This window comes from Thunnus thynnus, chromosome 11, assembly GCF_963924715.1.
Source record: "Thunnus thynnus chromosome 11, fThuThy2.1, whole genome shotgun sequence".
Classification (NCBI taxonomy): domain Eukaryota; kingdom Metazoa; phylum Chordata; class Actinopteri; order Scombriformes; family Scombridae; genus Thunnus; species Thunnus thynnus.
In genome coordinates, this window is record NC_089527.1 from 29,954,510 (window position 1) to 29,970,275 (window position 15,766).

General features: G+C 38.2%; 2 protein-coding genes across 5 annotated transcripts in view; both read right to left on the minus strand.

Annotated features, from left to right (window-relative positions):
* LOC137193146 (interleukin-1 receptor type 1-like) overlaps nt 1-11,158 on the minus strand; it is a 27,714-nt gene extending 16,556 nt beyond the window's left edge. Inside the window, exons 1-2 of the mRNA XM_067604378.1 lie at nt 11,098-11,158; nt 9,550-9,634 (exon numbers count right to left, since the gene is read on the minus strand). Of these exons, the coding sequence (XP_067460479.1) occupies nt 9,550-9,616 (67 nt within the window). The 5' untranslated portion in view covers nt 9,617-9,634; nt 11,098-11,158. The remainder of the gene's footprint in view (nt 1-9,549; nt 9,635-11,097) is intronic.
* A 596-nt stretch (nt 11,159-11,754) lies between these two features.
* LOC137193150 (interleukin-1 receptor type 1-like) overlaps nt 11,755-15,766 on the minus strand; it is a 28,696-nt gene continuing 24,684 nt past the window's right edge. For all 4 annotated transcript variants that reach the window (XM_067604384.1, XM_067604383.1, XM_067604385.1 and 1 more), the window contains exons 10-12: nt 15,341-15,508; nt 14,498-14,778; nt 11,755-13,766 (exon numbers count right to left, since the gene is read on the minus strand). In XM_067604384.1, the coding sequence (XP_067460485.1) occupies nt 13,473-13,766; nt 14,498-14,778; nt 15,341-15,508 (743 nt within the window). In that variant the 3' untranslated portion in view covers nt 11,755-13,472. The remainder of the gene's footprint in view (nt 13,767-14,497; nt 14,779-15,340; nt 15,509-15,766) is intronic.

A 15,766-nucleotide genomic window follows, 5' to 3' on the forward strand; every position in this document is an offset into this window, starting at 1 on the left:
CACCACAGACCTCATTTCCTAGCCAACCCTGGAAACAATAATTCAAAAGAAAGTGCCACTGATGATTTATGCAAAGAGCTTAACCTCTTACACTCCACAAGGACACCAGCATCTTTGGCCAACATTACTGTCTTTCAGAGGCTGTAGCAGGCTCAGTTTTAAAGCTAAAGGGAAGATTCTGATGTTATATGTAACTAGACGACCTAAGGCATCTGATGGTACCATGTCACGTAACCATGTCGTGCTAGCTTGTCAGGAAGGGGGCTAAATTACATTCCAGATTTTGGTAATGGAAAAACTGGCATAATTTGAATAGGCACCTAACCAAAACACAATGTTTATTACAGATTTATGACCAGAAAAACTTGAAGCAGTGCTGAGCTGCATCTCAATCAATCTTCAGGTCCCCAGCTTTCAGATGATGTACACCACTTCTATGTGGCATATACTGTTGGCCTGCTATCTCCCCCTAAAGATCCCCTGTCCCCCCCTAAAAGAGACAAATGGGTCTATGGTAGGGAGGGGCAGATGGCAATGTGTAGTTTACAAAAAATAACAAAAATCATGTTTATCCTTTTCTGTAGAGGTGTACTCTATATGCTTTAGCCTTCTTAGTGTTCTTTATATGGTATGTGCTCTACGCCCTCATGCTTTTACTCTCACCTCCGCATAGTGACACTGCTGCATTACATCTCGGGCAGATAGGGTTAAAACTTTGAGCATTATCCAAGCTGCAATGTCACAGCTTGAATAAACCAGTAGACCAGTGAAAAATATAAAAACACCAACAAAAAAGATAAAGGGAGCTACAGCTTGAATTAGCTTTTTTAAATTGCTGATCATAGCTAATTTTTGTAGTGGTTAGTTACAGTCTCATACAGTATGATATACAGTAGTTAGCTCCTTTATATAGCTACATCAATTTATTTGTGTTAATACTGGATTTTGTTGACAGTGGGCATTATCATTACCATCAGAAATTTAGATATTTGTAATCAAAGCTTGTTGTCCATATGGATCTTCCAGCTTGGATACTTGTATTTACTGTCTTGCTTGAACAGAGCATGAGACGGATTTCAGTAGGCGGGCTACTTAACATAAACTATTGATGCACGACTATTAGTTAAAAACAAGGTTGATGGAAACCAAACTGGCTTTAGAATTGAAAAAGAAGCAAATTTTGAAATAGACAACTACAATAATAAAATAATGGAGGAGTGAAGACGTATTTTGACAACATTTTTGGAGGATGTACATGCAGGCAGTGGGAGTAAAGTTGCACAGTTGACTGCAATTCTGGAGTTGATACTGTCAACTCGTTACACTCCATTTCCATCTTCAGTCTGACTCTCCCCTCTTCTCATTTCTCAGTTTGTACATCCTCGATTCCTTTCCTCGCGTCTTAGTCCCTCCCACCTGAGATACGAGCGGAGGAGGCGAGGAAGAGACACGAGGTGAGAGGAGTCGAGGCAACAGGCATTTAACAAAACGAGACATCCTCGTAAACTAACATGCGGCAGAGCTGCATCACCTGTCCTTTGTTTTGTTACAGCCTACCGCTGTATTTAATGATCTCTGACAGATGAACATAAGTGTTCATGGCAACGTATATATTTACTTTTAATTCAAATCACAACGTAATAATATATATGATATAATAAGAATGTCACAGCTGGATGATCACAGCTGGATCAGCTGTCAGTCGGCTTTAAGAGCTGTAGAGACTCTTGATGGAGTTTGTGTCTGCACCGCACACATGTGCACTGTGCTGACACTAATTAAGGTTCACAGTTATCACCGCTAGAGCAGCTGTTTTCTCTCTGCAGCCTGTTACTTGTTTAACAAACACCTAAATAAAAACCTGCATTCTACATTTATACTGTGTCCTGCTCAGAGGCACAGGAACCATTTCTACTCGCAGAATGCTTTTATACTATTTATTGATTATTTGCATCTGTATTTTTTGATAATCCTGATAGTGAATTCATTATTTAATAACCCATAATATGATCAAGGTGTCCTCTGAACACTGGAAAATGTGTATTTGGCTAAATGTTTCAGGGAAAATGGAAATTATGTAACTCATATCAAATCCGACGCTCAGGAATTTTCAGCCTCACATGTGACTGAATGGAAATAACGATAAATGGAGTAAAATATAAATGTGTTTAACTGTTATTATGGATAAAGCCTGATAAAGTCAGGAAGAGTCTGTCTGTCAGCAAGAAACAGTTTAATGGAGGAAATAACAGGATGAAAAGAAAAATCTTTCTAATAAATGAAGAAAGTTGTTGATGGTTATTTTGTTGATCAGACCGACAATTAACAGAGTTTTAACTATATGATGAATCAGAAAACAAGTAGCCTAAAGCATAAAACTTGGGAGTGATACACTTAAATTTAACCTGTAATCTGTCTCCGCTTCGGCATGAAACTCAGTCTGATCAGCTGCTGCGTCCTATAAATAACTGATATCCAATATGGGGGCGTGTCGGCTGATAAAACACTTCCGGGAAGTCTGCTCTGTTTTCTCGCTCCTCAAAGATCCCTCCTCGCTCCTCGCTCCTCCGAGCAGAATAAGAGGGTACATCCCAGGTCTCTTAAATTGCATCCACGTTTCCCTCACTTGCATCTTTTCCTTGCGTCTTAGTCCTTCCCACCGTGGATGCAAGAAGAGACGCAAGGAAACCACGCGAGGAGAGAGGAAACGAGGAAATTTGTTTTAAGAGACATGAGACGTCCTCTCCTCTGAAGCGTCATGTGAAGCGACGTCCGTTTCTGATGACGGTGACAGCCGATCACAGCTGGATCAGCTATCAGTCGGCTTTAACAGCTGTAGAAACCATTTCTACTGGCAGAATGCGTTTATACTATTTATTGATCATTTCCATCTGTATTTTTTGATAACCCTGATCATTCAATAACCCAGAATATGATCAGGGTGTCTTCTGAACACTGGAAAATATGTATTTGGCTAAATGTTTCAGGGCAAATGGAAATGATTTAACTCATATCAAAATCGACGCCCAGGAATTATCAGCCTCACATGTGACAGAATGGAAATGACGATAAATGATGTAAAATATAAATGTGTTTAACTGTTATTATGGATAAAGTTAAAGTCAGGAAGAGTCTGTCAGCAAGAAACAGTTTAATAGAGGAAATAATAGAATAATAGAATAGATGAAGAAAGTTGGTTATGGTTCTTTTGTTGATCAGACTGACAATTAACAGATTTTTAACTATATGATTAATATATAAATAAACATAAAACTTGGGAACGATACACTTACACACGTCAAAATGGCGCATCAGGAACAACTTCCGATTCAGGCGAGGAGCGAGGAGACATAAAATAAGAGACTTGAGACCATGGATGTATAATAAGAGCTCTTATAATACATCCATGCTTGAGACTTACCATAGATGCAGATTTAAACGCACAATATGTAATTTCAGCCGCTAGGGGTCTCTCAATCAAAACAATAACAAAGGACGGAGTGTGATGGCGGTGTGAAGTAGCAATGGATCATGGGAGTTGTTGTCTTCGTGAAACAACCAGTTTCACCAGGATAGAATTACTCCAGTGTTCATCGTTCGGGATGTTTTTTACCGGAAGCCGAATTACCCGCAGAGGTATCCTCCTCTCCAAAAGAAACGGACCCGGCGATTACAGGTAAAAACACTGAATAAAGCAGTTTAACCTAAAACAAAAAAAATCTTTCTCTGACGATAGTTGGCGAGCACCGGACGCCCGGTACAGGATGTTAGCTGAGCTGCTGCTAACACTTGTTCGGACTATTTCTCTCATAACTTCAGATCCAGACGTTCGGCAGGTTTCTCCCGGGAGCCGAATTACCCACAGAGCTCTCCTCCTCTCGAAAATCAAGCGAACACGCAGATTGAAATCGTTAAAATACTAGTTAAAGCATTTTCACCTAAAAATCAATGTTTCTCCGACGATATTTGGCTAGCACCGGGCTTCCTAGAGGGGCCGAGCTGCTGCTAACGTTTGCCCAGTTTATTTCTCTGATAACTTAAGATCCAGACGTCCAATTACTAAAATCCTTCTTCTGGCTAAAAGATATAGTAAAAAAACGACAAAAATGTATCACGAAAATGTGGCTCAAAACCGAATAAAAGTCGACTTCTAGCAGTTTCTAGTTTCTGTGGAACAACCACAACGCCGATGTATTATCTTGTAGGTGTGTAAGTTACTCTTTGGTAGACGCCATTGTAGCGCACAAATACAGCGCCGACGTGTGCATCTTGTGCACTATACTCTTTGGTAGAGGGGTATGACGCCATTGACAGGCGACCAAATGAAACGGTCCATTACTTTTATTAAAATTACAGATTTCTCTGGGTTTGAAAATTGTAGGAAACATTTGGGATAATATAAGTACACAACTCAACAAAATATATAACATAGGTCAAGTTGGTTTTAGACATTTTAATGCGAAATAATTACATATTATAGCTTTAATTGGTTTACGAGCTGTTTTGCGTATTTCTCAAGCGGCAACCTCTGGGGCTGTAAAATGATGCCTATGCGGAAGTGCCCAAAACTGCAGTTCCTTGAATAGCCACTTGAGGCTGGCTCCAAAAGCGAGTCAATCCCCATAGACCTCCATGTTAAAATGCCCAACTTTATAGCAGAAATAAAACTGTTAAAGCCTGGTACAAAAACCGGTTTAGGTCTCTATAGCTAATTTCCCCTTTCATGACAACTGTACCAGGGTGAATTTTTTATAACTCGCCCGTTTAAATTTTATTAAGCCGTAAAGTTATGCATAATGAAGGACATGGCTGCTTTGAGTGACAGGTCCGCCAGCCGCTAGGTGGCTTGTTTCAGTCATTCGGCCCGCCTCTTTGCCCATTTTTGATTGGCCGGGAATTAGGTGGAGTCAGGCACTGCCATGGTGACAGCCTGAGCCGCCCACTTTGAGCTTCAAAACTGCTCTTCAGAAACCAACAGGTGACGTCATGGTAACTACGTCCATATTTTTATACAGTCTATGGTATTTCTCCTATGATTTCTCTCAGTAACATCACCGATAGCAGGTGCTAACAGGCTAAGCTAAAAGTATGTCCGTGGCGTTGCACTACCAGCAGTCCGGATGGAGGAGCTGCTGTCTGTGAAAACTACGACTATGGTCCCAAAAAGAAGTAAAACTACAACTGTGGTATCAAAAAGAAGTAAAACTGCAACTGTGGGTCCATGTAACACTTATCACTTCAGTTTTACATATATAAAATATGAAGTTCAAGTGACCATCTCACCATTCTCTCACAGGCTTTACTTGACAGCTTTCCACCCTGAGCGTGACGTCAGAGGAAAATAACCATTGTTTGAATATGGTCCATGCAACATGTTATTAACAACAGATATATGGTATGCAGTACCTTTTGATATTTCTGTGTGTCATTTTTCTTTGTCATCCCCTGACATTTTCCTTTCCTTTCTGTTTCCAATACATATTGTTGTAGTACTTTCTTTGTTCACTACATGAAGTTTGGGTGTATAAAGAGAAAGACTTGCAGGTGCCAGTATGTGTGAGTACAAGTTGCTGTGTGTCTATTGATTTTTCCTGATTAAAACTTGTATTGACATGCAGGTGCTTATAAGTGGAGCTTCACCTCTGTGTGATGCTGCCATCTGGCATTTGATATTAAGGTGGATTGTTGGCAAACAGCATGATTTTTACATAAAATGATAATTAGGTCTCCACTATGTGTCAGGCCACAAGCCATTGTGTTCGTAATTTGCGGATGATGTCTTATATCCAGTTCTTGACATTAGGGAAGCAGTTTGTGTGTTTCTCTGTATGTGTGTGCTTTTATTTTATTGTACATTTTTTTAAAGATAAATCTTTAAATAACAACAATAATAATAATAATAATACTTTTTTTTTTAACTTTGTCTTTAAACTGCTTGGTGCTTGGCAGGCAATGTACTGTACAATCACTGAAAGCAGCTGCCTGCTGACACAAACATTTCCCAAGGATTGTCAGATGATTTCTAAAAACAGGAATTTATGCAATCGGACTACTGTAAAAGACACAGTATAATCACATGAAAATTATACTAATAGGGGCTTTAAATAATATTATACAGAAACACATCTTGATATTTTGATATTACAGGAACAGTTTGGTTCGTCAGAGTATAGTGTATTTTCCTGGAATATCAACTCCTGTATGTCCTGTCCAGTTGTTCTTCAAGCAATGAGGATGCACCCTGTTTGCCAATGACAGTCACATATGATGTAAATCCATTATAGGCAAAGTTACAGTAAATTATGTAAGAGGGATCATGCAGTGCTTATATGACACTATTCGGACATGACATTTCTACATGAGAGAATACCGGGTGCAGTGGAAGAAGAAGTATTCATATCCTTCACTTAAATAAAAGTACCAATACAGCAATGTAAAAATACTCCATTACAAGTAAAAGTCCTACTTAAGTAAAAATACATAAGTATTATTAGCTTGATGTAGTTCAAGTATTGCAGTAAAAGTAGTAGTTTGGTCCCTCTGACTGATATATTATTATATATGACATCATTATATTATTAATAGTGAAGCATCAGTGTTAGAGCAGCATGTTACTGTTGTAGCTGCTGGAGGTGGAGCTAGTTTCAACTACTTTATATACAGTTAGCTAGTTTAGTCCAGTGGTTCCCAACCTAGGGGTCAGGCCCCTCCAAAGGGTCACCAGATAAATCTGAGGGGTCGTGAGATGATTAGTGGGAGAGGAAAGAAGAAAAAACAAAGTTCTGATACACAAATCTGTTTTCAGTTTTTGGACTTTTTTTCTAATCTTTGATTTTTGGTGAAATATTAAATGAAAGCATGTGAGAAGTTTAACGGGAAAAATCACTATTTGGTGGAGCTGTTACAACTCATAGACATGTGAAATGTGACTCCGACTACACACTGCTTTTTGTAAGACGTCAAAAGCCAAAAAGGTTGGAAACCACTGGTTTCATCTTTAACAGTGTGTTGGATTTTAAAAACTTGTTATATTCTCCGTTTTGTCAAATCTTCATCTGAAAAGTAACTAAAGCTGTCAAATAAATGTAGTGGAGTATAAAGTACAATATTTCCCTCTGAAATGACTGATGTATTATTCCTTCAGTAAGCCCAATTTGAACTGCCTGTCACCTCTCTATTTGGTCAGTGTGACATTATTGTTGTACGATGCAGAGGTGTCAACTGTGAAAAAATAACTCAATTGCAAAATATCAAGTTCACACTATCCTTTTCAGGACAACATGTTTGCTTAACTGACTCATTTGCCATGGAAATAGTGCGTCCTTGAATGCTTCAACAATGAGACTTTTGAAAATGTCTAATTATAAAATGTGCTTATAAGTAGAGGGCAGTAATTAGAGTGCTCACTGAAAGAAAACCAAGCTGCAGTTAAGTAGTTCTTGTCAAGAGTAAAAAAATCTTGTCTTTCATTGATTTCTGTAGTTTCATTCTCCTGCACAAAGCTGGAGGATACTTCATACTGAGTGAACAATTTCCTTTTTAACTCAGTTCTGACGTCTTTCAGACAAGGGACTTCCTGGAGACTCAATCACAAAAGTGTGAGAAAAAATATTTGCCTTCTTTGACCTATTTAATCAGTAGAGGAGGCAGAGTGAAAAAACCCACTGACTTTGCAAACTTTTGCATCTGCTCATAGGTTTGTGAGCATGTTTTACAGTAAGCCCCTCACAAAAATAAATGTCTGTCATGAGATAGACATAGTGCATGAGAACTGCTTCACACTATTATTGGCAACTGTCTATATGTTCATATTATGCTATTGTCATTGTGTTAATTGACTGAAGGCAATGTGATCAGAGGATATGAACCCACATGTGGTCTACTACTGCTTAGCTGTCACTCTGTCAGAGACTTTCCACGTATACGTATACATGATAATGCATAAGATGCAGAAAGAGCCATGGACAACAGTGACAGTGCAGCCCTCAGATGACAGCAAGGTCTTAGTTGGACATTTCATAAAGAAAATCTAATATCAACTTTTCAAAGTGTAACAAGCGGGAGGTGGAGCAAGCAAACATAACAGCCTGTAGAGGCCAATGATAAAGTAACAACACAACAGCAAGGATTATAGTTTATCTTTTGTGGATATTTAATATTTTTATATATTATTTATTAGAATCTTTAACTTCCCTCAGTAAACAAACCGAAGCTTTTGTCATTTGGAAGAACGCAGTGCATTTATATCAAACTGCAGCCTTCCTCTGTCAGATTTTCAAAGGTACCGACATACAGAAGGTACACTGGAGAGAGAAGAGTTTTGTTTAGCTTTATTCTATTTAGACAAGTCATAAATATATTTTGTCCCACTGACCAATAGATAAAAAATACAACGAAATAAGTAGTCTCAAAACTGGCATCATAAGTTGGCAATCAAAGGGATGGGGTGTGGTAGCATTTTACTAAATTCAAATCTGGTATCCAATCCAATTATTGAACCTGAATCCTTTCAAAGCCCTAATTGAATTGTATTAGATTTACTTTTCAAAATGTGCAAGTATCTAAAGGCTAAAATAACTACAACTCCAAGATGTCTAATAACCTTTCCTTGGATGGGAAGACAATAACACTACAGTCTTTAGTGACAGCCTAATTCATGTTCACAGCCTGTAGCTACAACCTGAAAATAAGATGAGCAGCATAATATATGAAATGTTAATTAAATATAGCTGACACATACAGTTAACAACCAGCCAAACCTACTGTACTTCACCAGTTATTGTATTCCAAATACTGAAGGTCCTGATTCAGAACTATGTGATAAAAAGGTTCAATAAGAGATTCATTAGAATCAGAGGAAATCTGGTTATTTTGCCAACTGAGAACCGCATCCAAAATAAAAACAGAATATGAGCGTTTGCACCCCCTGAATTTTGGCACTAAAAAGACTGTAACCTTGAAAGATATTTACTTGATTTGACTCATTTGAGCGACTGAAGCTTCATATTAGCTTCAGATAAACTTTTAAATACATTTTTGCACAGAAGGAGGACTGTGGATTTTTTCCCCCATCACTTATATTGTAAGTGTATTATGAAGGGATCATCTAATGGTCAGTATGATCAGGAGGAATGATTACAGCAAGAAAAAAATGTTTCACTGTTCATTTGGCTCCTGAAAAATTGTGAACCTGTCCTTTAACAAACACGTTTCTCAAGTGCCTGTTCTACAGCTTATAAACATGAGAAGCAGTGCATCGCAACTTTCAGTTTAATATTTAACAAATGTGGTATAAATACTGTATGTCCCTGTCATAAAACTTAATATCTCTTTTCTTCATGTTAGTTCTGTGACTGGAAGAATACTGAAAGTGAAAATGTTCAAAGCTAAGCGTCAGCAAATCATCAAAACAGCATTCAGCATTTGACAACAGCTTTGTGTTATAGATTTCCTGTAAAGCAGCCACAGTCTGGTTTTAGAATTTCAAACAGCAGTATCTTTTTTTCAGTCTGTACAGCACTTAGAAGTATTGTGATGATCAATACTCACTGTGTGTCACCGTGAACATCAGAGACAGCAGTGCAGCCAGAGAACAGACCCAACCTGCCACTTCCATGGTCTCTCGTCTATGGAACTGGACAGGTTACATTTCATTTAAGTTCTGTGTCATCTCTCAGACATGGCTCATGCTCTCAGCCACACTGAGTTTCTTGACACATTTCCTGACAAGATTCAGCTTCCAATAAAGGGAAGTGAAAGATTTACACAACTGTGACAAGGAAGACAGGGCAGAAACACTCCCAGTAAAGTCCCAGGAAGTTCCACTGACTGCTGTTAATTCAGAGAAGCTCTTTGTCTGTCTGTCATTATCTGAAGCTCTCTCAATCCACCTTTTTCATAATGAAACTGATTCAGCTGAGTTTGTCATTCATTATTTTCGTATTCAGTATTCTTTTCAATTTGTGGTTGGTATCCTTTTAATATGACTGAATTTCACTCAAATATTTATGTTGTATCTTGGAGAAAATTACAATAGAGTTGCTGTGCTTCTTTTATAATAAATCACTAGCATGTAAGAATTAATTTGCATCAACACCAGTATCCAAAACAGTTAGGTTTTTTTTGTTTTTTCTTTTTATTTTGTTTTTTGGCACCAATGAATTGCAAATCACATACCAAAAACGGTAATTATGGGTAATGGTTAAATAATAGATCAATACTTCTCATGATGTCAAGAAGAAGGACTGACTAATGTAACATATCAAAGTATTTATAGTTAAGTTAATTTGCAACATTTGTCCCTTTTTATAAAAATACATATGATGTGCTATTAAAAAAATACTTACTCAAATATAAAAATAAACAATTATACAAATAAACAATTGTAATGTATCATTAAATCAGATAAAATTCCAAAGAAAGTCCCTGATCTTTTTGCACAAATATAAATATTTACCAGGTTGCTATTTTGTGACCCTCATAAGCCCACATTGACCTAAAAAATCCCATTGCTGCAAACTATCTGGGCTGCAAAGCTTTTATTAACATTTATAATTACAGACTTGGTGGCTATTTTTTAATGAATAAACTTTTGATTTTGTCACTGCTTGGACTGTTTTAATACTAGTAAGAGTTTTTTTTCCTCCTGTGAGTGCTCTTCAGTTATGGGAATCCTTCCCTTAATGTGTGCCTTAAAACTGGCAACCCAAATCAATACATATATAATTACTGAGTTAAAATATTGTACTGAAATAATTTTGGCCAAGATACTATGAATTTTCTGTTAGCTTAGTGCCCTCAGACATCCTTTAATTTGCCTTGATGTAAAGTGGTACCCCACAAAGAACAGTGAAGCCGATGAAAATCTCTGTATAACAGACAAACTCTTAGTCCCTCTACAATAAAACTGCTGAACATTTGAAATATATCAAAGAGGCGTTGAGACATACAGACACACTGTAGGTAGAAGGATTATAGCAGCAATATACTTATTCCAGTGGATTTAAAAACTGTTGGTTATAAATTCAGTATGGAGTACCAAAAGGTTTAAGGAACACTGTGTATATTATATGTAATATGTAATTTTGATGAACTTACCAGGCTGAGTGTGAAGACTTAAGGAGAAGTTCTTATTACCTGTGCTGAACTTCTGAAGAGCAGCTGGGTTTTCCCTCCTCCTCTTTTCAAACCACTCAATTCTGCTCCACAAACGTCTGCGTCAAATTTCCACTCAACAGAAAAAAACACCTCTTGCTTTGCAGTGTTTGTGTGCTGCAGCGGTTCAGTGGAGCTTTGATTCAAATGTAGGCCATCAGACCTCAGTTGCTTCAGATATGAATGTAACAGCTATAGTATATTGTCCCAAAGCCAGAACTACTTCAAGAGTGTGTCAGTTATTCGTTCATACTTATTTAAGAAATTCCAAAATAAATTTTATGTCAACATTTTGTGTTCTTTTACTTTTAAGATACTTCTTCTTTAATATGCGCTTCCCTCTCAAAAACAGAAAATCTTTACTGATGACCTCACATGTGAGAACTGGTACCAAGAAACCCTCCAACCAATAAGAGCATCATGGATTATTTAACAGTTACCTCATCTAATCAAACTGCCTCTCTCTCCATATCTGAAGTTACATTTAACTTGTGTCTTGGAAAGACCAGATAAAGAGTATTCAAAAGCTAAAACCATCATGAAAAGTAAGTTGTGCTTTGTAAACTAAAGGTGCATTCAAAGACACTCCAACAACCAAAATTTCAGAGACAAGTGCCAAACTAACTGTTTTAATGCAATAAACATTTACAGTATCCTCCTTTTCATTCTCACGCCCTTGTTTGTTTTGTAACATACATGAAATAAGTCCCTGTTTGCAAATGTGTTCCTACATGACAATTATGTAACTTAAATAAGAATAATGTGAACTGTGATTAATTACCAGCTCAAGTAACTTACAAGTCTCTGAAAGCTCATTTACACAGTGTACAGAAGTAAACAATATACACAGTTTGTAGGTTATGGGCTAAAACATGCAAAATCACTGGTGCTTCACTGTATATGTAATGAAAAAGGAGCAGGTTAGGAAGGACAAACAACTTCAAAATGGAAGATCTGTTTCCTTTTGAAATGTTCCATTTATTGACAAAATTGTCAATCTTTTATACAAAGACCCTCATCCATAAAAGACATTCATCAATAAATCTTGTTTCAAAGCTTTAGTTACCCAGAGTTTCCTCACCCTACATCCTCAACATCCAGTATGTGGTGGATAATTTGTGTCCCATGGCAGTAGAGAGTCAATCCTGAACCAGAGGCGTTTGCATATGAAACACTGGATAAAACCCTATAAGCATGTAGGTGTGGGGTTTGATAGCATTAAATCAAACTCAAATCTGGTATCAAATCCATTTATTGAATCGGAATCCTTCTGAATTCCTTATCAAATCTCATTAGGTCTACCTTTCAACATTGTAAGTAATGCTAAAGGCTGAAATTACTACAACTAAAAGATGTAGAATGACCTGTTGTTAAAAACATTTCCCTCCCTTGGCAGCTGCTCTTTACAGTTATTTACCTGTTGTTCATTAACAATAAATGAACAATAGTACAAATGATATAAAGCTCACACTTTGCTGCTTGACTTTTACATATTTACACTTTTCACTGCACTATTGAAAATTTCTGAACTTGAAAGAGTTGTTTACACTGATGACTCTCTGGATAAGTATAACACTATGTGGTCACCCTTCTCAGCAACTCTTCTGAAGCCTGACAGACAGGAAAGACTGTCTTGTGTAAATAAGACTTCTGTGCAAGTTTCCACTTGTTAAAAGTTTGCTGACTTGAACTGTGTGGATTAACCTCCCCAGCCCTTTTTTCTTGTTGTTTACTGGATTTGATTGATTTGTTGTCTGTATTAGCTATGAGTCATTGTGTTAGAATTTTTTTTTAAAAAAACTATATATTTACACTTTTCATCATACATATGTACATTTTACAGTCATACATGATCATTTGGTTTGATCAGTCCTTCGTCCATGTCGTTCTGCAGCCTCCACCTCCCAGGGAATGTCGACAGTTCATACAGAGGCAGGCTAACAGCAGTATATCCCAGGCACTGTGATGATCTGTACATCAGGTGTGAGGTACTGCTGTGGCATATTTGAATAAAACATCTTGTTCCTTATTGAGATCAGTTACTTTGTGCTTCAGTGAATGCTCTGCATGGTACAGTTATGAGCCACTTGCTGTCATAGATGTGCTACTTGAAACAGAAGAATTGATAGTCGAAGGACAAATGTGCAGAAATGCATCCATGCTGTAACCCTGACTCTGACAGCGTGACTCACAACTTATATTAACAAAACAGTGTGTGTGTATTTTCTGTGTGACAGGGAATTCACCTCTATACACATTTGCATCTGAAACCAGCTTCCCTCTGGTCCAGCAGTTCACAAACACATGTAATAACACCATCACAAGTTCAGCAGGGCAGTTTTCTCAGGGTACACGACCCTCTTGCCCCTCACAGGCATATGATACTTCATCTTCTTCCAAAACCTAGAGGAAGGGGAGAGGGATGGCGATAACTCTGCATCCTGTCCGCCTTTCTCCTCATCTTCTCTCCTCATACATGTCTTCCACCTTTGCCTCGTCCTCTGGTTCTTCCACCAGCACAAAGCCCCCTGCTTCTTCCTCAGGTGACGCACTGACTCTGGGAAGAGAGCCAGCTGAGCAGGGGTGACCTTTTCCAACTCAACTAGAACCACCTGAAAAGCACATGGGAGCAATTATAGTTGTATACAACAAGTTGTATGCTGTAAGTGTTCTGAGGAAACTCTGACGTCTGATGTTTCCTTGTGAATCATTAAACCTGCATTCATTTGCAGAACTCCATCAAGCTGACAGACATACAGCCGTGACATATTATCTCCCTCTTAAGTTGTTGCTAACCTGTGAGTGAATTGTTGCCTATTTACATATCAGGAAGACACAGGGCAACATAAGCATTATTTTCTATTATTTTGGAGTTGTTTCTCTTCACCTCATGAATGCAAGTCCAGTACTCACTCTCCTTTTAGCTCTGGCTTGGTCTTTACCAACTCCTGAGAGAAATATCTCTTTAGCTGCTAGATAGTCCACTATTATCACCAGCTAGTTGATAACTTTGCCTCTCTGGCATTTGGTGCCTTGTATGTTGTGTCCAGTGGTTTAGCAGAGCTCGTTTCTGAAAAAAAGTTGCCTTCTGTGGGAAATAGGGCTCATGAGAGCCCTGAGACTGAACCATACAGCAAATGCGCATAAAACCTAAGCAATGAGCTAAAAGGGCTAAAAGAGCTGATTGCAGAGCTGGTTGTAGTTATCTGTGGGTTGGTCATTAAGAGCAACCCTTCTCACATTATTCATTACTCTGAGAGAATCTTTGAGATTGTTTGTTCTTCCAAGACAGCTCTACCTCTAATCTGCTGTCAAGAATACACATGAAAGTGTTTTTTCTCACCTTGAGAGATGCATCCAGTAGCGCTCTGTGCATTGCTGCCACACACTCCAACTGTTGCCTCATATCTGAGTAGACTCCATCACTGCCATCAAAACTCATGCTATTGTTGTCACTGGTCTTGCTTTCATTATTATTGATACCATCACTATTCTTGGAGATGTTGTTGTTATTATAGCTACTAACGCTGCTGGTGTGACTTTTGCCGGTGAAAGTAGAGGCGTTGTAGAGCAGGAGGATGCGGCGGCTGGCTTGTATGTTGTTATCCACTGAGTCAACTATGGCTGCAGAGAGGAAACAGAGGATTAAGACACGTAGTGGAGTTTGATTAGATAAACATGAGCTTGATATGTGATGAGTACCAACATTGCTGTACATAAAGGGTATATTAGTGAACTAACTCTAATACTATGATTTAGACCAGTGTTTTCAATGGTAGACACTGTATTGTTTTGAGGGGCCACAATCCAAAAAGGTTGAGAAGCACAGATTTAGACCAGTTTTCCAATGAAAATGAAAGCAATTGGCCAACCATTGTTTGATTGGTGGGTTACTAAACAAAGAAACGTAGATAGCTGCCTACAAAGTATCTATAAGTCAAAATGTGGCTCCTTTTATCAGCACTGCCATGACAAATACTATACGGTGCATGATTGGGTGACTAAAAATATGATATTAGTAGTGACAACCTAAGAAACGGTGCTTCAACTTGGCATTATAACTTTAAAGCCAGGAAGGATTTTTCTGAGCAAAGTTGCATTGAAAACACATTTCTACAGTGGACACCTGTCATCTCCAAATCTGAGTCAATACTACAATGCTATCTCCGCCATGTAGGTGACTTACCCTGCCCAGGCAGACAGTCACGGCCTGCTATGAAGAGTTTGTAACCGCAGGCCTTTTCCAACACTTGAGGCAGTGTGTGAAGGGCAAATGTCTCCACTTGTTCGTTGAACCCATCCAGACAGTTCTGTGGGTATGCCACGTAGGCATCATACAGCTTTCCATCCAAATCTGACACAGAAAAAAGAAGCATATTTAGTGGTTAGTGTTTTTGCTCAGGTGAGGAAAAAATGGTTTTCAACCTCAGATACTGATATGTCTCGGTAAGCAGTGGTAAGAAGAACATAATCAGCATTTGTTGGTCTGTTACATGTCTTCATGATAAGGTGCTCATTCACATGTGAAATATGTTACTTGAGTGATCTTAAGCCATTCCCCCTCATTTCTTCTTTTTTGCATGACCCAAATAAGTCTGACAGCAGTCCTGTC